This window comes from Kickxella alabastrina (assembly GCF_025024165.1).
Source record: "Kickxella alabastrina strain RSA 675 chromosome Unknown BX661scaffold_8, whole genome shotgun sequence".
Classification (NCBI taxonomy): domain Eukaryota; kingdom Fungi; phylum Kickxellomycota; class Kickxellomycetes; order Kickxellales; family Kickxellaceae; genus Kickxella; species Kickxella alabastrina.
The window spans coordinates 701,436-723,498 of record NW_026251479.1 but is presented as its reverse complement, the minus strand read 5'-3'; the positions used below and the strand labels follow the sequence as shown (position 1 = coordinate 723,498).

At 46.4% G+C, this 22,063-nt stretch overlaps 9 protein-coding genes across 9 annotated transcripts; 6 read left to right on the top strand and 3 right to left on the bottom strand.

Annotated features, from left to right (window-relative positions):
* Nucleotides 1-81: 81 nt before the first annotated feature.
* BX661DRAFT_170482 (putative ATP-citrate synthase subunit 1 (ATP-citrate (pro-S-)-lyase 1)) lies at nucleotides 82-3,593 on the bottom strand (the record flags this gene model as incomplete). Its single annotated transcript, XM_051533624.1, has 5 exons — nucleotides 82-575; nucleotides 611-944; nucleotides 998-2,065; nucleotides 2,098-2,742; nucleotides 2,856-3,593. The coding sequence occupies 5 exons, from the start codon at nucleotides 3,591-3,593 to the stop codon at nucleotides 82-84; spliced, it is 3,279 nt and encodes a 1,092-aa protein (XP_051392607.1).
* A 2,474-nt stretch (nucleotides 3,594-6,067) lies between these two features.
* On the top strand, nucleotides 6,068-7,778 carry BX661DRAFT_209853 (CRAL-TRIO domain-containing protein; the record flags this gene model as incomplete). The annotated part of the gene is made up of 2 exons (XM_051538706.1): nucleotides 6,068-6,862; nucleotides 6,946-7,778. The coding sequence occupies 2 exons, from the start codon at nucleotides 6,068-6,070 to the stop codon at nucleotides 7,447-7,449; spliced, it is 1,299 nt and encodes a 432-aa protein (XP_051392606.1). The 3' UTR covers nucleotides 7,450-7,778.
* An 87-nt stretch (nucleotides 7,779-7,865) lies between these two features.
* On the top strand, nucleotides 7,866-9,044 carry BX661DRAFT_197832 (glycoside hydrolase superfamily; the record flags this gene model as incomplete). Its single annotated transcript, XM_051538173.1, has 4 exons — nucleotides 7,866-8,101; nucleotides 8,185-8,281; nucleotides 8,329-8,351; nucleotides 8,405-9,044. 4 exons carry the CDS (start codon nucleotides 7,866-7,868, stop codon nucleotides 9,042-9,044), a joined length of 996 nt encoding a protein of 331 aa, XP_051392605.1.
* Nucleotides 9,045-9,223: 179 nt separating this feature from the next.
* BX661DRAFT_181218 (uncharacterized protein) lies at nucleotides 9,224-9,770 on the top strand. The gene has a single exon (XM_051535658.1). The coding sequence runs from the start codon at nucleotides 9,325-9,327 to the stop codon at nucleotides 9,691-9,693; it is 369 nt and encodes a 122-aa protein (XP_051392604.1). The 5' UTR covers nucleotides 9,224-9,324; the 3' UTR covers nucleotides 9,694-9,770.
* Nucleotides 9,771-9,858: 88 nt separating this feature from the next.
* BX661DRAFT_181217 (uncharacterized protein) lies at nucleotides 9,859-10,457 on the bottom strand. The gene has a single exon (XM_051535657.1). The coding sequence runs from the start codon at nucleotides 10,403-10,405 to the stop codon at nucleotides 10,118-10,120; it is 288 nt and encodes a 95-aa protein (XP_051392603.1). The 5' UTR covers nucleotides 10,406-10,457; the 3' UTR covers nucleotides 9,859-10,117.
* Nucleotides 10,458-11,688: 1,231 nt separating this feature from the next.
* Nucleotides 11,689-12,704, top strand: BX661DRAFT_97835 (uncharacterized protein). Its single transcript, XM_051539640.1, has 2 exons — nucleotides 11,689-12,352; nucleotides 12,541-12,704. The coding sequence occupies exons 1-2, from the start codon at nucleotides 11,999-12,001 to the stop codon at nucleotides 12,637-12,639; spliced, it is 453 nt and encodes a 150-aa protein (XP_051392602.1). The 5' UTR covers nucleotides 11,689-11,998; the 3' UTR covers nucleotides 12,640-12,704.
* Nucleotides 12,705-13,454: 750 nt separating this feature from the next.
* On the top strand, nucleotides 13,455-14,436 carry BX661DRAFT_181213 (uncharacterized protein). The gene has a single exon (XM_051535656.1). The coding sequence runs from the start codon at nucleotides 13,535-13,537 to the stop codon at nucleotides 14,300-14,302; it is 768 nt and encodes a 255-aa protein (XP_051392601.1). The 5' UTR covers nucleotides 13,455-13,534; the 3' UTR covers nucleotides 14,303-14,436.
* On the bottom strand, nucleotides 14,424-15,117 carry BX661DRAFT_181212 (uncharacterized protein). The gene has a single exon (XM_051535655.1). The coding sequence runs from the start codon at nucleotides 14,997-14,999 to the stop codon at nucleotides 14,493-14,495; it is 507 nt and encodes a 168-aa protein (XP_051392600.1). The 5' UTR covers nucleotides 15,000-15,117; the 3' UTR covers nucleotides 14,424-14,492.
* Nucleotides 15,118-18,531: 3,414 nt separating this feature from the next.
* On the top strand, nucleotides 18,532-20,376 carry BX661DRAFT_224039 (uncharacterized protein). The gene is made up of 3 exons (XM_051538899.1): nucleotides 18,532-18,955; nucleotides 19,628-19,896; nucleotides 19,996-20,376. Exons 1-3 carry the CDS (start codon nucleotides 18,953-18,955, stop codon nucleotides 20,147-20,149), a joined length of 426 nt encoding a protein of 141 aa, XP_051392599.1. The 5' UTR covers nucleotides 18,532-18,952; the 3' UTR covers nucleotides 20,150-20,376.
* Nucleotides 20,377-22,063: the final 1,687 nt, after the last annotated feature.

Sequence of the window (22,063 nt, the reverse complement as noted above, 5' to 3'; positions counted from 1 at the left end):
CCAGAGAAAAATAAAAAACTTTATTTATTGCAACAACCAGTTCAAAAAAAGAAATCAACGGCAGCGCTCATTAATTGTTCTTTACTTGTTCGCCGACGCAATCTTGGCAGCACCAACCTGCACGCGGTCGCCCTGGATCACGGCCGGGCTCAGGTACGAGATGTCATCCCAAGGGTGGCGGTACAGGCCCTGCTTGAGTCTCTTCTGGTCGAGGTAGTGACCGATGAAGCCGATCGAGCGGCCGAGCACAAACAGGCCGTTGAGGGTGCCGATGCGCGCGTACTCGTCAGCCTCCTCGCGCGAGAAGGCGCCCGAGTGGCGCAGCAGATCAACAAACAGCACACCGATGGCTCCGTCAACGTTGAGGATCAGATTGTCCTTCTTGGCGGTCGTGATGGACTCAACAGCGCGCGCGTAGTCGAGGATAGGCGTGGTTGGGAAGTGCTTCTTGGCGTACTCGGTGATGATGGTGACGCGCAGGTCGGGGTTGGTGCGTGACTTGATCTTGTGGCCAATTCCCAGGATCAGCTTGTTCTGCTTGCGCATCGTGTCGACGAACTCGCGCGGCGTCAGCCCTTGTCGTACGATGTCGAGAACAGGTCGGCGGCACCGTCCAGCGCGCCGCCGAAGCGATCGCCAATGGTCAGCAGGCCGGAGCACAGCGACGAAACCAGGTCCTTGCCGGCGCGCGCAGTCACAATGGTGTTGTGGGCGCCCGACACGGCCGGGCCGTGGTCGGCGGTCAGCATCAGCACCATCTCGATGAACTTGCAGGCGTACTCGGGCAGGCGCCGCTTGAACCACAGCAGCGACAGCACGCCGCCGATGCCGATATCCTCCTTGAAGACGTCGGAGATGCGCATGCCGGCGTACAGCAGCTCCTGGCCACGGTCGTCGCAGATGGTCGACACGAACGATGCCGGCTTGCGCACCAGGCCAAGCTCCTGCGCCCACGCGTAGTCGATGGGGATCTTGGGCGCCTCGGGCTCGGGCGCACGACGATGACGCCGGTCTGCACCAGCTCCGAATACACTTGGTTCAGCAGCGCCGGCAGCGCCTCAAAGGTGTCGGGCACGTGGATGCCGGCCGCGCGCATGGCGGCGTTCTTTGCCTCAGCCGTCTCGCTGTCCGAGTTGGCCAGCGCGCCGGCGTGGCCAAACTGCACCTCGGTCTCGAACATGCCGGCACACGTGCCGATGGCCCAGGCGACAACCGGCTTGGTGATCATGCCGGCGCGCACGGCCTCGGCGACCTTGTACTCCTCGACGCCGCCGACCTCGCCCAGCAGCAGCAGCATCTTGCATCCGGGGTCGGCCTCATAGCGCAGCATGTGGTCGAGGAACGTGGTGCAGGGGTAGCGGTCGCCGCCAATGGCGACGCCCTCGTAGACGCCGTCGGTAGTGCGCGCAACGATGTTGTTCAGCTCGTTGGACATACCGCCCGACTTGGACACATACGCGACCGACCCGGGGCGGTACAGCTTGGAAGACGCAATGTTGTCCATCATGCCGCCGGTGTTGCCGATCTTGAAGCATCCAGGCTTGATTCCACCGACCGTGGCCGGGCCGATGATCGTGACACCAGCCTTCTGCGACAGGCTGATCAGCTTGCGCGTGTGGCGCTCAGGCACACCCTCGGCGATAATCGCCACGGTGCGCACCTGCGCGTACCCGAGCATCTCCTTGGTCGACTGGTACACCGAGCGGCACGACGCAAAGTTGACGACAACGTCAGCATCGGGGTTGAGCTTGACCGCCTCCTTCATTGACGCGTACACCGGCAGCAGCGTCTCCTGCGTGCCCCAGTAGAACTTTTGCACGTGGTTGCCGCCGAACGGGTACACCATGCAGGCCACCGACGGCACCTTGCGCTTGCAGATGAAGTCGAAGTCCAGCATGCCCTGCACGGCGCGCGGCTGCATGCCGTAGACGATGGCGCGAGTGTGTGCGGTGAAGGGGGAGTACCAGGGCGCGGTCTTGTCAGCGGAGGTGGTGGTAGCGGCGGCGGTGGTGGCCGCAGCGGTGGCAGGGGCAGCGCCAGCTGAGCGCAGCGGGTCGACCTCCATCTGGCGGCCGGCGTGCCTGGCGTGCTGGCGACGGTCGAGTCGGGAATCTGCTTGGACAGCGAGTCCTTGAAGCCGGTGCCGACGGCGCCAGCCGACGCCTTGCCCAGCGCCAGCGGCACGATGGCTGTCACGTGCGTCTCAGGGCCGTAGACGCGGATCTCGATGCCCAGGGTCTCGCCGAGCTCGCGCATGGCGCGCAGGCCCTCCTGCCAGTTGGGGCCGGCGCGGCGCACAAAGACGCGCACCTTGTTGGCAATCAGCGCCTGCTTGTACTCCTTGAGCGCGCGGATGATGCCCTTGAAGGTGGTGGCAACGTTGGTGAAGTTGGCGATGCCGCCGCCGATGATCAGCACCTTACCGTCGGGGTTCGGCGTACGCGTCATCAGGTCGAGGATGGTCTTGGCGTAGTCGTACGTCTGGGTCTCGGATGGCGCACCCGAGTACTCACCGTAGTTGGCCAGCTCGCCGGCAAAGCCCAGCGCGGCAATGGCGTCCGAGTAGACAACGCTAGCGCCGCCACCGGCGACCATCGTCCACACGCGGCCGTCCTTGTTGAGGATCGTCAGCTTGAGCGACGCGCCGGTCTTGGCGTCCAGCTCCTGGATGTACGCCTCCTCCTTGCTCAGCTCGCGGCCGAACGGCGCTGGGAACTCCATCGCCGGCCCGGCCTCGGCGGCCTTCGAGTCGGCCGTGCCGTAGATGACGGCGTCCGAGCGCCCGCGCGCCCATTGTCGCCCGACTCGAACTCGGCTGTCTGGTCGAGCTTGGCGGCCAGGTCGAGGAAGATGACCTGCGGCGCCTGCGACTTATCGGCCGACTCGAGCACGACGAGCGGGTTGATCTCGAGGTACGTGAAGTTCAGGTCGACGTATACGGCGTACAGGCGCTCAATGAACGTGGCCAGCGCCGCACGCTGCGTGCTGCTGGTGATATCGGCCAGCAGCTGCTGGGCGATCGCGTCGGACGCCGGCAGCGGCTCGTCAATGGGAATAGCCAGGCGCAGCGCCTTGGCATCAACGTCGCCGATCTCGACACCACCCTCATGCGTGAACAGGATCTCGTCGCCCTCGCGGTGCGACTGGATGCACACGTAGTACTCGACGTCCTGGGGGTGAGGCACAAAGGGCTCGACAAGGAACGTCTTGAGAACACCACTGATGGTGCCGACGCTGACCTCCTTGACGGCGCGCTCGCGGATCCACTGCTTGACGTCCGCCCATTTGGCGTTGAGCAGCAGCAGGCCGCTCTTGCCGCGGCGCTTGATCAGCTGGTCAGGCTTGGCCACCAACTTTGTCGTCTGCAGCCACGGGTTCAGCAACTCTGCCCGGTCCAGCGCTGCCTCGACGGCCTCGGCGATCTGGTCGGTCGAGTCCGAAGTGCTGACATGCGACAGGTTGATCTGCGCGAGACGCGTCTGCGCGGGAGCAAAGGCCGGAGTGGGCTTCTCGAGCGCGAGCGTTGGCGACTGGAGGAGGTAGTTGGCGAGCAGCAGCTTGCCGTCGTATTCGCGGATGGCCTTGGCAGACATACTAAAAAAGTGCAATAATAAAACAAGGAGGATGTAAAATAACGCTTATTGGAAATTTGTTGAATTCGAGAGAGAAGAAAGAGAAAAAGTGGGAAGAAGCAAAACGAGAGAGGGATCGGGTTGAGCAAAAACAAAGAATTGAGCAGAGTGTAAAAATAAGGAGAATACACTTTTTTAACGTGGTTGTCGGACTGGGTTGTTGTTTTGAAGCGCGCAACGGCAACAGAAATAAGCAAAACAAGGGCGGCAAATCACAATCATGCACGAACCACCAACAGGCTGACGCGTAAACCCGAATCGGAATCGGAATCAGAATTACAATTACAATCAGGGATCAGGAACGCAACAATGCAATGAGGCATGGATATGCACATATGGATCACATAGAAGAGACGACAGCAGTGCCGACGACAGCGACGTAGGGTATATTCATAAGGCACTTACGCTTTTTGAGAGTTTGTTTCTATTGAGTGATGGCGGTTATGACAAGCTTACAAAATTTGGACTGTGGTCACAAAAAGAAAAGCTATAGCGAGAAGTAAAGAAAAATATAAAGTGGTTGATGGTTTGGGTTGGATGTTGGCAATAACAAATAAGCAATAAAAGTCAAGCCAGGTATAGTGTGTAGTAAAATGGGGTTTTGGATAATTAAACGAAAAAATGAAGATGAAATAGTATTAGGTTGCTATTCGAACTAGGCAAAAAGAAAAATAGAGAAGAGAACGAAATAAAAGCACAAGCAGAGCAAACAATAAATGAAGCGAAGGGAAGAGGAGAGAGGAGAAGAGAGACGAGGAAGTAGAACTGGCAACTTTAAGGAACAGAAGGACGGACGAACACAGGCACACAAACAGAGCCATGTTCTCTCTATTTTTCTCGGAGTGGGGGAGGGCCAGAAAAGTGATAAAACACCTGTTGCTGTTTCTGTCGCTGCAGTCGTTGTAAATGGCGTTTTGTGTGAGGTTGGCCACTTTGCAGTAGGATAATTGCAAACCTTTTTAAAGTTTGCATACACCTTGGCCTGTCATTAAGCCACGCCTGCCTCTGCCTCCGCCTCCAGCTTGGCTTCTGGCTTTCTTAAAGCAGGGGAAGCCAACAACAAATTGCATTCGCCCGAAAGGGCCGTGCGTGGCACGAATTATATCGCTGCGCTGCGCTGCGATGCACCAACATAAGCGCCTTACGCTTTTCAGAGAGTCGTGCTAGTTCGGAGAAACAGTCACCCGCAAAAAAGCGATATTCTGCTTCTTTATTTGCTTTCTTGCGCATCCCTTCTTTAATCGACATGTATTTTGCACCTCTTCCTTCCACTCTGGAATTTTTCTGGCCAATACCTAATTGCCGAGTAATTGGGGACATTGAATTAAAAAAATCCACCTCATCGCCTCGGAAATCATTAGCTGGCAGAGTATGTTTATTCGTGAACCAACTTTCCTTTTTTTAAACAGTGCGATTTTCGATTTGAAACCTTTAATGTTGCTGTTTTGTGAGGCTGGGACATTGTGCCCTGAGTAAAAAAATATATATGTAAAAGTGATTAGCAGATCGTTTTGTGTACAATAAAATCACGTACGTGGAGGTTTCTACTTGCCTAGAATTCCATGCATGAATTGCACTCGGATTTGCTCTCTCACCTTGTGTGTGTGTGTGTACGTGTAGCTGTACGAATGAGGAAAAATAATTATATCGACTAAACATCGCAATGCATCATAAATAAATTTCCCAGCCTACTCGTACGAATTATTCCACTGTGCATGGAAAAAGGGTAAACAAAGAATACCCAGTGTGAATCGTAAACCTCTGCTAGCTTTGGGATTATTTTTGTGTGGTGACAGGATGGAATGCAGGAGGAGCAGGCCAAGGGAAGCTCTCTCGCCTTCCTCTTTGCTTCGTTTCGATGCAGGTGGTTATTAAGTGGGTCCGCTCCCTGCTGTTGTTTTCTTTTTTTGTGTGTGTGCTTGTGCAGATCCAGCAAGCCGCTTATTTTGGATTTTTGCTGTTTTTGTTTTGCCGGTCGGCCAAGCCTGCCTCTGGCTTGCTCACATTTTTTGGGTGGGCCAATTGGAATCAAACCAAGCAAATCAAATCAACCAATCAAATCAAATAATTGAGTTGTGATCAAATCAACAATTCAATCTGAAATTGAGTGGCTGGTGGAAAATGGGCGGCAGAAGCGCCAGCGCCAGCGCCTGGGCCTGGCCTGAATTCCGCCGCATGTTTTTTCCCGCCCAAACGGACGATACAGCCGGAAATTCGCTTGCAGTGCTGCCCTGCCCTGCCTGTCGGAGCAAGAGAGCAAAATATGCTGCTGCTCTTGCTTCCGCTTCTGCCAGTAGCACAGGGCCACAAACGATGAGTTTGCTTGTTGGGATGACGACAATATTTCGCTGGTATAGAAGTTCTAGATGACTGGGCTTTTTTCCGCTCTGTAATATTCACTTATAATTAACAAAGCAGCCCTCTAATTTCGAGCAATGGCAAACCCAGTCATTGAGCAGTACACCACAGGCAAGCCGATTGTCGACGGCACCTTCGGCCACCTGACGAGCGAGCAGACGGCGAAGCTGCAGCAGCTATGGCGCAAGCTCTTCGAGACCTTCCACAAGCCTGCATCCGACCTGTCCAGCGCGCCGCTGCCTGCCGAGGCCACGGAGGCGTCCAAGAAGGAGGCCAGCCGCAGCAGCAGCGTGCCGGTCTCAGGACGCAGCAGCCGCATTCTGAAGCGGCACACCGGCGCCAAGGACTCACCCTCGGCATCGCCGTCGCCGTCGCCGGCATCATCCGGGTGGTTCGGCTGGGCCACCAGCAGCGCAAAGGCAGAGGCGCCCGAGTACCGACAGCTCGTCGGCGACGAGGCCTCGGAGGCCAGCCTGCCGCCGCCATTTGTCCCCGGGCAGGGCGCAACAACAGTTGGCGAGGCGTTCTGGGAGGCAGCACTGTACGACCACCCGGACGTCCTTCTGCTGCGGTTCCTGCGCGCGCGCAAGTGGCAGGTCGACGACGCATTGGCGATGTTCCTGTCGTGCCTGAAGTGGCGCATTGACGAGCAGGTCAGCTGGCTGGTGTGGCGCGGCGAGGCCGAGCTGAACCTGGCGCTGATGCGCCGCGGCATGGGCGTCGTGCACAAAACCGACCGCCTCGGCCAGCCCGTCCTGCATATCCCCGTGCGGCTGAACATTCCGTCGGCGCAGCCCGGCGAGCAGATGATCGAGTACACGCTGTATCTGATGGAAGTCGCGCGCATCGTCCTGCACCCGCCAGCCGAAAAGGTCTGCCTGCTGTTTGACACCACGGATATGTCGCTTGCCAACATGGACTGGACCTTCTTCCGCACGTTCCTGCACTACTCGAGCACTACTACCCCGAGTGCCTCGGCCTGGTGCTGATCTACAACGCCTCGTGGGTGTTCAACGGCCTGTGGAAGCTCATCCGCCCGCTGCTCGACCCCGTCGTCGCCAGCAAAGTGCACTTTGTGGCTTCGGCCAAGGACCTGCAGCACTTTATTGCCCCCGAGAGCCTGCCCAAGGAGTTCGGCGGCGCTGATGCCTTCAAGTACACCTACCCGATGCCTGTCGATGGCGAGAACAAGGCCATGTTTGACTCTGCTGGCCGTGAAAAAGCCGTGCTCGACAGACGTGCAAAGTGCGAGCAGTTCGAGGCCGCCACGCGTCGCTGGGCCGGCGTGGACTCAGCCAGCGACCTGTCAAAGGACGCGCTGGGGGACGAGCGGAAGGCTGCTGCTGATGAGTTCGTGGCTGCCAGCAAGGCCCTGGACAAGTACGTGCGTGCGCGCACGCTGTACCACCGCAACGGCGTCATTGGCGAGGATCTGCGCGCCGACTGGAACAAGGTTTAAGTTACAAGGCTTAAGTTAGGCACACCCACGCGCTCGATATATACCTCTACCCCCACCTTATATGCTGTATATGATTGCAATTTCCGGCGGTAACGCGTGGAAGCGGTAGGTTACTTGTAACGGGGAGGAGCAACGTGGTCTTATTTAATGCCGTTTGCTTATTTTTTATTTTTATATTTTTATATTTTTACGGCCACGCGGCGCCAAGTAGACCTAATTTTTTGTTTGCACAGCAGCCAAGCCTGTACACGATATTTATATAAACTACATGGGTGGAATCGACTTCAAGAATCCTGTCTTTATTTCAAATACCTATATATCCTTCTGAGAAACATTATTTTATAAAAGAAAAAGCCTTACCATACTTGCACGGTACATTTTACACACACCCAACTATTTCAGTTAATATTCTCGACATGCTCGCCCGCATCTGTCTGCTTGTCGCCAGCGTGGCGGCAGTGGCTCGCGCCTCGGACGTTATCTTTGGCTACCTTCCGACCTGGCAGCTCGACAAGGCCGCAGCCATCGACCAGAGCAAATACACGCACCTAAGCCTGGCATTTGCAATTCCTGACGAGTCCGGCAGCATCTCGATGGAAAACCAAGATGACATCTTGACAAACTACACAAGCACGGATCGACTAAAATCCTAGTCTCTCTGGGTGGCTGGACCGGCTCCAAGCACTTTTCAGCCATCCTCAAGGACGCAAAGAAGCGCTCTGACATGGCTCAAAGCATGGTGCGGTGGATCAAGGACTATAACTTTGACGGCTGGGATATTGACTTTGAGTACCCCGGCCGCCAGGGCGACTCGTGCCATGCATTTGACCCTGTGCAGGACACAAAAAACTGTTGGTCTTTGTCAACGACCTGCGCCAGCGGCTCAGCGACGAGTTCCCCGAGTCGCAAAAACTGATCACCCTGGCCACACGCTTCCAACCCTTCGACGGACCAGCAGGCCCCTAGACGACGTGTCTGCATTTGCCGCGTCCATTGACTTTATCAACATCATGCTGTATGACTTTAATGGCGTATGGTCGGACACCACGGGGCCCAATGCACCGCTGGACTTTGCGCCAGGCAAGGGTCTGCAGGTCTCTTACCGCTCTTCCATCCAGGCATGGATCGACGCTGGTATTCCGCCGGCCAAAATAAACGCCGGGCTCCCCTTCTACGGCCGCACAACGACCGCCAAAATTGACATTTCAAAGGAAAAGGACATGTACCAACCGCTCAACAAGCAGATCCCAAAAGGCGATGGCGAAGACTTGGAGGAAGCAGACTCGTCGTGTGGCGGTCCAAAGGCATTCTCGGGTGTCTGGAAGTACCGCAACCTGCGCTCCGAGGGCGTTCTGGATTCTGTTGACTCGGCCGTGTCGCCGTGGGTCAGGCACTTTGACCCGGAGACTATCACCCCCTGGCTGTTCAACAGAGAGACAATGGACTTTATCTCTTACGACGACACACTTAGTATATCTGCCAAAACACAACACGCTATGGACAAGGGCCTGGCTGGAGTCATGGTGTGGCCTGCCACAAATGACTATGACAATGAGCTGTTGTCTGCCATTTACGACACATTACATCAAGAATAGACTATTTATTACGAAGCTATTTAGAAAAATAAATGGAAAAATAAAACAAGCGCTTTTAATACAAAATGCACAATACTTTGATTCCCAAGTCTTTTATTTTATCTATAGTGACAGCACGGGCAAGTCACCGCTGCTAGACTTTACCACAGACAACATCAACGATGAAAACTGATTTCCAGCGACAAACTCCACTTCAGGGCCAATCAAATGTTCTCTAATCGAATGCCTCAAATCCTCCGGCACATTGCCGGACATTGCAGCCTTAACAAATGGGTGGTCTATGCCTGCTACATCTGGGATCTCCATTATAGCCGCCATCTCCGATGCCTTGTTGCTTGTTCCTGCGTTGGCTGAGGGCTCCTTTGACACGACTTGTTGTCTGGCTGATCTGTGCGTGGGATACGACATTTCCTGCGCTTGTTGTGTGGGTGAGCCCAGCTTCGATAACAGCCGTGCCTCCAAGATTGCGTTTGCCTTGTCTACAGGGTTTTGGTGGCTACGTGGAATCACAAACACAGCGGCCATGGCGGAGGCACTGACAGAAAGCGTGGCGAGTAGAAGTTTCATGGTAATTTGTAACAACTATAATAATAATAATAGTAATGAGACTGGCGTGTGTTTGTGTGTATGTATGTGTGTGCTATTGTAAATAAAAAATAATGTTTGACAAGAAAATTGGCTACCACTGGCTTGACAGCTTATATACATGTTGAAAGCAAAGTGACATTACATTCAGCTTGATGTATACTTCACCTGGATACCTTATTTGCTTTGTTTTTTGTTTATATATTGTGCACTCCCCATTATTCCGGGGTTGTCATTTGATCATCTTATATTTTTAAAAAACAAGAGCATTTTTATTAAAATACGGGGATAAGTAAAGAAAAATCATCCCCACTTTACTACAATTATCCAAGAAAAAATCTACAAGAAAATCTGGAGAATCGGGGAAACCCACCCCTCTGAAAAACAACAGAACTATCGTGGAGATTGGCACAATCCACAATTGTTGGCTGGTGAAAAGAAAAACAAATGAAAGACAGGTCTTGATTTTGGAAAACGGCATTCCTCGATCAACCAACGTTTATGCTAGTGCAGACACCGCTCGTGTCAAGGAATACATTCAAACGATCGGGTCTGTAGTCCATAGTCATCATGCAGTTATCGCCCTGGAGGATGCGGCGGGCTTCGGGAAGGGACTCGACGCTAAACTCCTTGCTCTCATCGAGTGGAATCCCGTTTGAAACCAAGTCCTTCTTCTTGACAAACGCCTTGCCGAGTAGATGCTGGTACTTGTTGTGTAGATCCTGCTCCTCCTGCTTCATACGCTGGAGAGTGTCGTGATGTTCGATAAAATCCATTGTGTAATTGTAAAAATATTGGTAATATTTGAAGTAAAAATTGATAATGGCTCAAACTTTTTAATGAGAATTGAACAAAAGCATTTCTTTATTAAGAAATCCTGGACGCAAATGATGCCTTATGTGTCGCGTCATGCCAAATTGGCTTGCTTAATATAAATAGCTGCTAATTTAATATCCTGCTTTGTCATATGGGGTCACATGCGCGCAAATAAAAAATACACGATTTATACAGGCTGTAAACAGGCGGATTAGGGTGGACTAGAGCGTTGTGCCATGTAACTCAAATATTGTGGATTATACTGGAACGCCTAGAATTAGTATTATAGTAAAATTGCATGTCCAAAGCAGTCATAAACCTAATTATTCGCCGCAATTAATAGTGTTTGTCCGACTGCCGAGTTTATAATTGCTTTTCAAAGCAAACAAAAAAGCAATAAGATATGGACTAAAGATTTGGTGTTTAAAAAAACTGCCTGTAGATGTGCCATTATTGTCCAGAATTGAAATTGCGGCATTGCTGAACTTATTATGTTTTGTCCGAGCAGAACTCAAAAATAAGCAAGCAGCAATCGGCCCAACCCAAGGAATTGGTTGTATCGAGGAACGTAAGCGTTAAAAAAAAGAGAGAAAGGGCAAAATAACTATCCTATTTTGGATAATTATTTACGCACATCATAAGGAAATCCTCCCTTTATTATCATCCTCGCCCAAGATATCCAAGCCTTGGAAAAGAACAAGGCCGAAATAAAATTTTGTCTGACAGAAAAAAATTCTCGCTTTGGTTGATATATTTTGCGGTAGAATTGCAGAAGTACGTGAATCCCAATAATAATAATGTTTTTTGTTGTTTCGTACCGTTATCTATTTTTTTATAAAAAAGCTGTTTAGGAGCCTCAGTCCTTTTCCATTATCTTTTTCTTTTTATAAAAAAGATATTCTTTTATTATTTTACGACTTGCCAATTTTATGACACTTAAAAAATAAAGTTTTTTAATTTGATTCAGCTTGCCTTTCCATTCTATCTCTCTTTTCAACGCGTCTGCATACTTTTTTTTACCTACTTGCACAACCAACAATACAACCAAACCCAAAAAATTGGACTTGCTGTGCCTGACACACGCACACTCAAGCTTATATATTGACTGTGCATCAAGCGTTGGCAGCTACAACTGACCGCAAAAGTATAAAAAACAACACTTTTAATTAATCCCTTTTTTAGTATCCTAGGTTACACCTGCCATATCTAGTCGTATTGGAGGGCATGTATACTCACACATACCAAGGACCACGCAGACATAAAAAACGAGACAACAATTCGCTGTGGAAGCCCTTCGAGTACTGTTTCTAGTTGGTATTAATTATTTGTTATTTATATCTATACTTTGTTTTCTGCCGTCCCATCCTGTCTACAAATTTTGTTATGCCTGGATACCCGCACATCTGATCACCGTTATAGCACAGACCAACCAGTAACCATACCAGTGATAACAACAGCACCAGCACCAGCACCAGCACCAGAAACAACAGTTAAAAATACAAACAAAAGATCATACAGACAGACAGACATACAACAAAAGCTGCATTAATAAAATGCAGTCTCCGGGCAATGGCATTGGTAGGGGCAGCGGCGATGAAAACAGTTTTTACGATTCCTTTAATAATTTGAACCAGCCAACGAAACATCTCCAAAATCAGCAGCAGCAGCATCAACACCGCAAATCAGCCGATCTTACGCTGCGCAGGCGCCAGAACCGCGACGCAGCAGCCCGACACCGCCAAAGACAAAACAACAAACTTGATCATCTTGCACACAAAGAGGCAGTGCTGAGCCAACAAGTGTCAGAGATGCAGCTTGAGATTGAGTTACTGCGAAACAGTCAAGCAGGCTTGACGTTGCCTACACGAGATCCTTTTACTGCGTGCATCCAGGCAATGCTCGACCAGGTAAGTGAGCTGCATAATGACGTGAAGCACTACACTGAGAAAAGCCAGGAGCTGATTTTTGAAGTAAGTTTTGAACATTACATTGCTAAAAAAATATAATGGTGCGTATGATATAGAACAGCATTTTTTGGATATATTATGGCACACACATAAAACTAATGTTTTTTAATATTCTATTGTTAATTTAGCTTCAAAATTTGGCAAGCTCGTTGACTCAAAACAAAGACAGAAATGGAGATGGAGATGGAGATGGAGGACAACGGCTTTTGCACAAGGACCAAAGGTGAAAACCAATAGCACTAATAGCAAAACACTTCTGCATATTTTCAATAAAATATTTTGTATATCACGTATAATGTCAACCAATAAATTATTTTGCAAAAAGCATTGCTCCAAAAAATTGCTTAAAGGTTTAGAAATGCACAATCAATATTAAATAATTAAGATAAACTAAACAATTGAAATACACAAGCTGTGTAAAATTATTATACTTGTGATATTACCTGAGATTGTACGTTGTTTTATTTATATTTTTATGATAAAGACTTTAATGTCAATACCATTTCTAGCCCATTGGCGCTGGCCATCGTCGAATATTTAAGCTCATCTTTGTCATTTTGCTTCTGCAATAGTCTTGACACAACTGCGCAAAAATGATAAAACCAACAGCGTATTTTTGTCAAAATTTTCTTTGCAGCAAGTGTTGCCAGCGAGCAGCAACACCGCCTTCTCAGCTGCAGCCAACATATGGCCGTTTGGCATGAATCTCGATTTGGCACTATAGTTTGCAAGTAGACAAGTTGCATGCCTACTAGGGGCCGAGGAACTGCGAGTGGATAACACACTAACAAGAATACCAGTTAGTTTAGGACCAAACTTGCCTCCAAAGCATGGGCCCTTTTACTCGCAAGGGCTTGTGCTGAAAACATTTCAAACAGCGCAAAGCATTTGTCCCAAAAAGGGAGAGGGGAGAGAAGGAAAGATGATCATTAAGGGCAAAAGCGGAAATGGTTGCAAAATATAAAATAAAATCCGACAACTGGAAAAAGAAATAAGGGGCAAACCAGCATCAATCAATCAACCAGCCATTCCGTTGACTTTCATTTTTTTTGCTTCTTTTCATTTTTTATTTTTTGGCAATGCTAATTGACACCCTTTTATTTTTTTACACTCTCTATAATCATGACGGACTCGAATATACCCATGGAATTCCCAGGTGCTGCGGGCAGGCCGTTGAGAAACCCTGACGCATCGATTGTCTCAGCAATTTCATTTGCTGCTGGCCAAAGTACCACTTATGCCAACGACAGCATCGCCACCAGCCAGCCTCCTCGTCACAACGATGCCGCGACAAGGTTTAACACAGAGAACCAATCGGCTGATGTGTTGATGGACAACGAAAACGACAATGACAATGACGAGTACGACGAAGACGAAGACGAAGACGGATGGCCAGAAAGCCAATCTCTTTTCACTGTACACAACCACACCAGCCACCCGCTCAACACTCTCTCAGATATAAATCCACGTCAGTCCAGAGGCAGTGTTGGCAGCATTGGCAGCATGATACCCTACGATAGCGCCTTTGGCAGCCACGAAACAGACGTTATAACCGACAACCCAGGCATGATTAATGGGCACCCGGCATCGCCACGCTCAATAAGGAGACTGCGCAACCGAATGGCTGCCGCTCGCATGCGTACACGGCAGAAGCAGCATCTGGAAGACCTCGAACAGCGTAAGGAGAAGTTGGAGCAGCAGGCAGCGAATTTGGAGAGTGAGTTGCGCGCAGTTCAGCGCAAGAATAACCCGCTAAACTCATCTATCGACAAGCTGTCAGAGATGATCGATGACTTGACAAAGGTCGAGTCCACCATGCTCTCAGGTATAGACGAGTGCAAGAGCCTGCTAAAGAACCTTGAGAGACTGTACTGGGAGCGAAATCCCTGACGCATCAAAATAAACATATTTTTAAGAGCGCTGTGGCACCCTTACATTTTTCATATATTTTTACATACTCTCTCCCTCTCTTATTTAGCGAAACTGTGAAATAATTTTTCAAATGCATATATAATAATACTACACATTTTTTTTAACTATTTCGCACATATCAAATATTCCTATAAAAATTATAGCAGGTTCAGTTGTCATCAAGCAAGAATGAAATGGGAATGCGAGACGTGGTCTGGCTGTTGGCTTTGGAGCCAGACCGAGACCGGACTGTGGAGGTAGTAAGATTAGCGTTCCAATATAACTCAGATACCGACTCAACCCTAGTAATGCCACCCATCCTATCGCTGACACTGTCAGTGCTGCTGGTGCTGCCTCTTGCGTCCAATGGTGCTGATATCACTTTCATAAAACCCGATGATGGCGATAACAACGACGACCTTTGGCCCATATTGAACTCTAAACTGGCAACTTGATCGGACAGCAACTTCTTCAGCACATTAATGCGCCCAGCGCAGACACCAAGCCAATGCGTAGCGCCCTCCAGCAACATGATTATCTGGTACGCCTGCGTATCAATCTCCAAATTACAATTGCTCTGGCTATACTTAACTGCCTTTAGCAACATTAATCCCTGGGCAGTAAGGCTGTGAAAACCGGCAGCAGCAGCAGTAAGACTAGCAGCAGTCGACATCATCGTGTTGTTGTTTAGAGATGCAGAGATGGTGTGTTGCAATGATTGCAAGTAGTTTTCTAGTCTGAGAATTTCCTTGCCAGTCTTCACAACCTTGAGTCTCTGGCGCTCGCGCAGACGTGCAGATGACTGGCGGCTCTGGTGGCGACGCCGGCTCTGCGGAGACATGTTTCCTTGGTCTTCAATGGCCTCTTGGTCGGCACTGGCGGATCCAGTATTATCCTTGACTCTGTTCATTGTTGTAGACGCAGAACTGACGATGATATTGCTTGAAAATCTGTGAACGTTACTCTTGGGCAGTCTGTGATAAACTCCCGCATTTTGCTGCTGCTGTTGCTGTTGCTGTTGCAAATGTTGATAGTGTTTGTGCCTATACACTGTGTTTATAAGATAGTAATGGAATGTTGTGGCACCATGCGCAGCCGATTGTATATCAAAAATACGTTAAAACCCAAGTCACATTAAATTTGATTATTAGCATCGATCTCGAATGGTTTTATTTGAATGTAAAAAAGATTGAGTAGAGAGTACTTTAATTTTTTGGTTATGTTGATGGCCATAATAACAAAGCTACATAGGATAGTAACAAACAAGTTATAAGAGGACTACAAATACTAGCATACACTATTGCAAAATATGATAGCAAATAAAAATAAAAAAGCATGATTCTGCAGTGCCAATACATTTAAAAATATCACTGTAAATACAATGGTGAATTTGTTGTGAATATTCCCTTACCTTGTTTGATAGTTAGCAGTCAGATCAATGAGCAATATTATTAAATGCTGTCAGTATAAAAAGTGAGTGCTCAATTCAGTTCAGTTCAGTTGCGGTGGAGCAAGTAAAAAAGGCAGGAAATTATATACAAACTGAAGGCGACAGTGGTTTCTTGCTGGTGGAGAGTGAAAAAGTATAAAAAAAGTTAGCGCGTTAGTTTGTGCAATATAAATATAAAGTTTGGCTACAAAAACAGGTAATTAGAAGGTTACAATAAGAAAATTATAAAGTAGAGCCAGGGGTATGGTAGGGGATATACTTTAATCAAAGTAAAAATTAAAATAATACGAAACGGGAGAGGGGAAGAAAAAAGATAATAGAGGGAGAACAAGAGCAAGGGGAAGTAATAAAGCCCAGAAGTAAATAAAAACAGCTAGGAGTAAAAAAAGGAACAAAACTTGATATCATGTCATGGCAAGCAAAAATCAGGATAGTAAAAGCGTTGTAACCAATTGTATTCGATGGCAAGGAGGCACTCATAAAACAAATTTTGGGGAGGCATTAAACATGGTGAATGACAACACCATGCATATTGAGGCTTATCACAATAAATAATTATAAATAGTGATGTAAAAATTAAGTGACAAAAACAAATAGACATCCGTCATCTTTTTATTACAAGCGCGATTTTGCCATGCAAATTTGGAAAAAAAATTGAAAATAAGCAACCACGTGAAAATGTTCATCTTGCAGTCACTACAGAATAATATCGTGCAATGTGAGTGACGTCATATGCTGATAAACAAAAAATTGAACTATTCCGCTGACCACAGCCTCGCCTGTGAGACTGAATAGTTATTTTTATATTGTGCACTAGATATTTTTGTAAACCAATAGGTGGTGAGAATTACCACATAAGCTTGGCTGAGCCGAGAGCTCGCGAGCTAAGTCGATTCCGAGCGGGGATTTGTTATGTAAGAGGGGGGTGGGGAGCACTACTGTAATAGTGTTAGAAAGTGGGTGTAAAATTATAAATAGTTTTATTATTAGTGTTTCTAAAGTACTATTATTGCCGGCCTCGCTTTATATATATATCCTTGTCTTTGTGGCACTCACTGGCAGTTGTGTGCTCCGTTCGCGAGAGCTGGTCCTTATGAAAGTAACCCGGGTCTCTGATATGGCATAATTGGCATGTCTGTATTCTTGCGCCCAGCACATCTATTTAGAGTCAGACAGTATGTCTGGATGTCAACAGTGGCGTCTGATTTAGTTCCCTGTAATTTGGTCAGTATCAGATCCATCAGTAAGCTGGCAGAAATCTGTCTTATGATTATTGCCCTCAGCGTCTACCTCCATATCCTTGGGCTGCGTACCACATTGATGCGCAGTACCAGCTGAGAGATCATTCAGTCATTGTAACTCTCTGCCTATAAAATGGCAGAATGGGAAGGCTCGATAGAATATTTCCCTAGTTTTTGTTTTAATAAAGTTTTATTGGACCCATCAATTCTGACGTATACCACACAATATGATAAATATTAATTGTAATGTGCGTTGGCGGGCAGCAGCAGCATTGGACAATTTTTTGTTTATTTTAAGGGCTTTTCTTTCCAAGGGAAATATCAAAACAACCACACATCATACATCACACATCACATGGCATGCCAGCTATCTGCATTGGTATTTTTGCATCGTTCAGTTGCTTCTGCACTTTCATTGCTGTTCAGAAGCCAGCCTTTTCAGTTCAACAGCACCACTATAATGTTACTATAAATATCCAGAAAATTGGTTTTGAGAAGCCACAGTGCAAAGTCGAGCACAGCGCAGCTGTACAACAAAAGAAAAATAGACGAGACTTGCGCCACTGTCTGACCAAGCAAAAGCACTAAAATCAATCACAATGATGACCAATTTTTGTTTTTGGATTTTTTGCCAAAATTAGTATCATGCCATAAAATGTTTTATCAACCTCGAAACCAACTTTAATCACTCGCTCGGCCTCAGCATGCCGAAGCATGCTTCAAATCTTGCATGCAGATTCTGCGAGATGAAGTCTGCAGCCGTGCATGCCTTGCTTGTCTGAGAGCGAAGCAACAAACAACCACTAAGAATGGCGAAAAAGAATGGCCAATGATTACTTTGCTCATCTTTCATCTCTAGAAAAAAAATACAGCGGAACCTTCCACTGTTGCACTATTCGCTCACCAACTGCGCCCACATTCACCAAATCGTGTGCAATTACGATTGGATCTATCTACACCTGAATTGCTGACTCTGGGTGATGAGCTAACCAAATGAGTCAAAAATAAAATACTTGCCTCCATTTACATTATACAGCAGCTACACGTGAGCAATCGTTCTGCAATCACCCTGTTTCTATTTTCTCTAATTTTGGTTTTTTTGCCAGCCGATGCCACAGCCCATCAAAGCACAGATAACTTGTTTTCGCAAAGGTGGAGGCCAACTTGATAAGAATGAGAATTACAAATAATAGTTGGGCTTTATACATGCGATTCCTCCATTTGTGGCAGTAGTACATATTCCGTGGGTTTGGGAGGCCAACCTGACCTTTTTAAACATATGGCCAAATATCATCACCCCTTTTTTTTGCAGAAGACGCGTACCATTTTCCATGGTGCTCCTTTTATTGTTTTTATTGTTTTTCATTGTATATCTTTTTTTATGATGGTGCCTTTTGGTCACCACGCCCAACTAGAACATTTTTTGCACTCTGTGTATTGTGGGATGGGAGTGGCTGGCACCGACCTAAACCACCAGCACAACACCACCAAGTGACGGTATCTTTAAACCCCGCAAGTGATAAAACCCAAAACAAAAAAGTCCTAAACAGAAAAATATCGCCTTCCGAGAATTCGATTTTTTTCATGTCATTTCACATTCACAGCAGTCGGTGGAAGAAAATATAGCAAAAAATATTTTTGTTATATTTCATAAGCCTTGCTGCCTTGCGCACTACAAGTATTACTCTTATTTTTATGCCCTGTGAATATTTTTGGCTTATTTCTATAGTTTTAAATTTGCACGACCCTCTCTGCCCACCTCCATGCCATTCCCCTCATTTACTCGCTCTTTAGTTTGTGACTGCGAAAGGGAAAATAAAACCCCTCTTACGTTTGCCCATTCTCAGCCTGCACATTCTTTTTGTTCTCTTTTATGTTTATTTGTAAACATTATTTGTAAACATTATTTGTAAACATTATTTGTAAACACAGTTGATAATGGTAAGCCCAAAAATACTATATTTTTTTTTTAGAATTATTTATACTTTTTCCATTATCATTTTTTTCCATTATCCATTTTTATTCTATTATTTCATTCTATTTTCCAGTAGTCATTTTGTACCCACTCGAGTCATTGAAATGATTCCAGGCTACATAAAAAATTAAAAAAAATTTTACTAGCTCGAAAATATTGCTCTATTTTTTTGCACACTAATTTGTTAACATAAAATTAGTGCGCTAAAATTTAAGCACTGAAATTTAAGCGCTGAAATAAAAATTTTACTTTTTTCGCGATACGACGCGCTTTCGAATCGCTCTTTGTTTGCATGATCGTTGTCTAGGCTCTTCCAGCCCCCTTACAGCTGCCACTTACAACCCTTTTGGCATTCACTTTGGCCCACCCGGATAATTTTATGTGAGCAAATAACTTTAAACTTTATGCTTGGGCGCCCGATTTTTCCTGCTTAATTTTCAAAACAACACTCTTCTTTGGTCTTTCGACACAAACCCCCTTTCCTCTCATCGCATTTTTTTCTTGAGAAATTTTGTGTGCCCGCTTCGTTTGGCGTTACTTTGGACGCAGCTCATTAATTGTATATTTTTCTATGGCGGAAAGAAAATTATTACTGAACTGCCTATAACCATTTTCAACCCTATTCATCTTCAACGTAGAGTCAACAGTCAAAGCCCAGGTCCATACTTCCAAATGGAACTATAGAACGACCTCAGGATGGATACCTGCTCGAGCAGGCTCTCTTACGCAAACGCGAGCGAAACAAAATTGCCGCCAGACGAAAGCGCGACCGCAAGAAGCAGCGCATGGATGCTCTAGAGCAGCGCGAAAAAGAACTACGCCATAAGCACATGTCTCTCGAGTTGGAGCTTCTGCTATACCAGACCGCCAACAAAAACCGCAAGATCAACGAGCAGGGCCGCTGGCTGTCGAAATTGTTGCTAAGGCTGTCGTAGTACCGAGGGAAAGGCCCTTTCTCCGACGATGCCCGTGACACCGAGGCCAACGGTGCTGCTAACAATGGCAGCGACTATACCGCGATCAACGCCGAGATAGCAGAGCTGCACGACAGCGTTGTCACCGCTTGCAATCAGGCGCAGGTGACGTCAGATACCCTCATTCTGCTCAAGCATGAAATAACCCAGCTGCTGGAATTTATGGAGCAAAACCGGCCGCAATGAAAAACATGTATTGCTGATATGGTTTTTTATTTGCACTGAAACTTGTAATTTTTATTCTGCATTTTTTGTCTTTTCCTTTTATTTAGTATTCTAATAACGCCAGTTTTATTAATGTCGCAAATATATATTTCAGCATTCAGCTTTCGGTATTGCTTGGACTCATATCGTAACTTTAAGATCATATTTTTTAGCCTGTTTGCTTGATGTTTTTTATTTGCTTCCATATTTTTTGTTTTAAGCTTTGGATTATTGATAGACTAAATTGTTTACATTTTATTTGCTGTGCTGCTGATCAGATGAAATGACAATGCACTCAATTGTTATTTTCAAATAAACCTCAAATCACAACCGTCGTTTTTTGATTGTCAGCCACACAGATTGTTGGCAGCGTGCTCTTTCCAAACTCCATTTGTTCAAAAAAGATAACATTAATGGAAACAATGTAGCGGCAGCAAGCATTGAAAACTAAATATATATTTAATATCCAATGAAAAGTTAAAGCGGTTGTATTTTCCCTATATTTTCATACAGGCACCTAATTGAAATAAAACTAACCCACGCTTTTTTGTTTACTTTCAAAACGCGCTCGAATTCCCACTACATGAAAAGTAACATAACAAAGTAGGTCGACCGAGAAAAAAACAGTTTGCCCTCCAATGCCACTGCTTTTGCTATAACAAAAAATATAGTAATACACGCGACATAACAACGCACACAATAACTAAAAAAATAACTACAGCATAATATCAGGTAGCTCCTACTTTCTCATCATAGTTTTAATCCCCATCCCCCCCCCGCACTGTGGTGATGGGTGAGTTTATATGTGTCCGAAGCAAGTGCTATATTTCCCGGTACCTCTTTTGTTGTTTACTGCCATATACAATCTAGCCCAATAAGAGGAGAAAGAGGAAATAGGGGGTTATGACGCTTACATTTACACACCCCCAGACTTTGCGATAATCATCAAGAAAAAAATGGTCTCTATCTCTGGTCTCTGGTCTTTTTTTCTCTGTAAACGATTTTCTTTACTATTACTATTTCTGTTTTTTTGCTTTACTGGTGTACTTGCTGATTTCTCTTACTTTTTAACTTGTATATAACCGCAGAACAATACTTTGAGCAGTCAGCTTTTTTCGTTTCCGTGTTTCTCACACGGTTTTTCCATTAAAGTAACAATTAGTTTTTTTCAGGCGCTATTGCGCTATTTACCCTTATTGCCCTCTATTTATTTTATATATTAAAACATAACAGTGGTTCGATTGACATTGCCCGACACTGCGCCATTATTTATACTAATTACTTCTTTTATTTGCCCTTGCTTCATTACCTCGCCTGAAAATTATATTTCTTCTTTCTTTCAATTTAATGACTTTAAGGATCTGAACCGGAATATATATAAATATTTTGCCGTTTGGACAACGCCTTGCTTCAATAAATTTAAATACCTTCGACTTTACATTATTATTTTATATCCACCATTACGTAGACGCACATTGCGCCTCATCTTTTATTTCATCTATTTTTATTTTTTATTTTGCTCTGTACATACCGCCGCAACTGTATTCTTTGGACACATTTTTAATCCTGCGTTTTGATATTATTTCTGTATATAAACGCACTCGCCCACAGCGTTTATAAAACTTTTTTATTTAAAACATACTTTATACTTGTTAGGATTTCATTGACACGCACATACGCACAGGCACAGACACCACCACAGCCACAGGCACACGCACAGGCACACGCACACCTTTTTAATTGCATACCTTCAAGACCTGACTGTATTACCACTTTTATTTCTCATAGTAAGTATTTGCAAAACTGACATGACCATTTTTTCACTGTTGAATAACCTTCCAGTATACAAAAACAATCACACTGCTATATCACACTGCCATTTGTATATCGCGTCGA

Bases quoted from the DNA above. Each gene is read 5' to 3' on its own strand.
- BX661DRAFT_181217 (XM_051535657.1), bottom strand. From the start codon at position 10,405: ATGGATTTTATCGAACATCACGACACTCTCCAGCGTATGAAGCAGGAG.
- BX661DRAFT_224039 (XM_051538899.1), top strand. The intron at 19,897-19,995 runs GTCGAAATTGTT...TAACAATGGCAG, and splicing joins AACGAGCAGGGCCGCTGGCT to CGACTATACCGCGATCAACG.
- BX661DRAFT_181213 (XM_051535656.1), top strand. From the start codon at position 13,535: ATGACGGACTCGAATATACCCATGGAATTCCCAGGTGCTGCGGGCAGG.
- BX661DRAFT_97835 (XM_051539640.1), top strand. From the start codon at position 11,999: ATGCAGTCTCCGGGCAATGGCATTGGTAGGGGCAGCGGCGATGAAAAC. The intron at 12,353-12,540 runs GTAAGTGAGCTG...TTGTTAATTTAG, and splicing joins TCCAGGCAATGCTCGACCAG to CTTCAAAATTTGGCAAGCTC.
- BX661DRAFT_181212 (XM_051535655.1), bottom strand. From the start codon at position 14,999: ATGATGTCGACTGCTGCTAGTCTTACTGCTGCTGCTGCCGGTTTTCAC.
- BX661DRAFT_181218 (XM_051535658.1), top strand. From the start codon at position 9,325: ATGCCTGCTACATCTGGGATCTCCATTATAGCCGCCATCTCCGATGCC.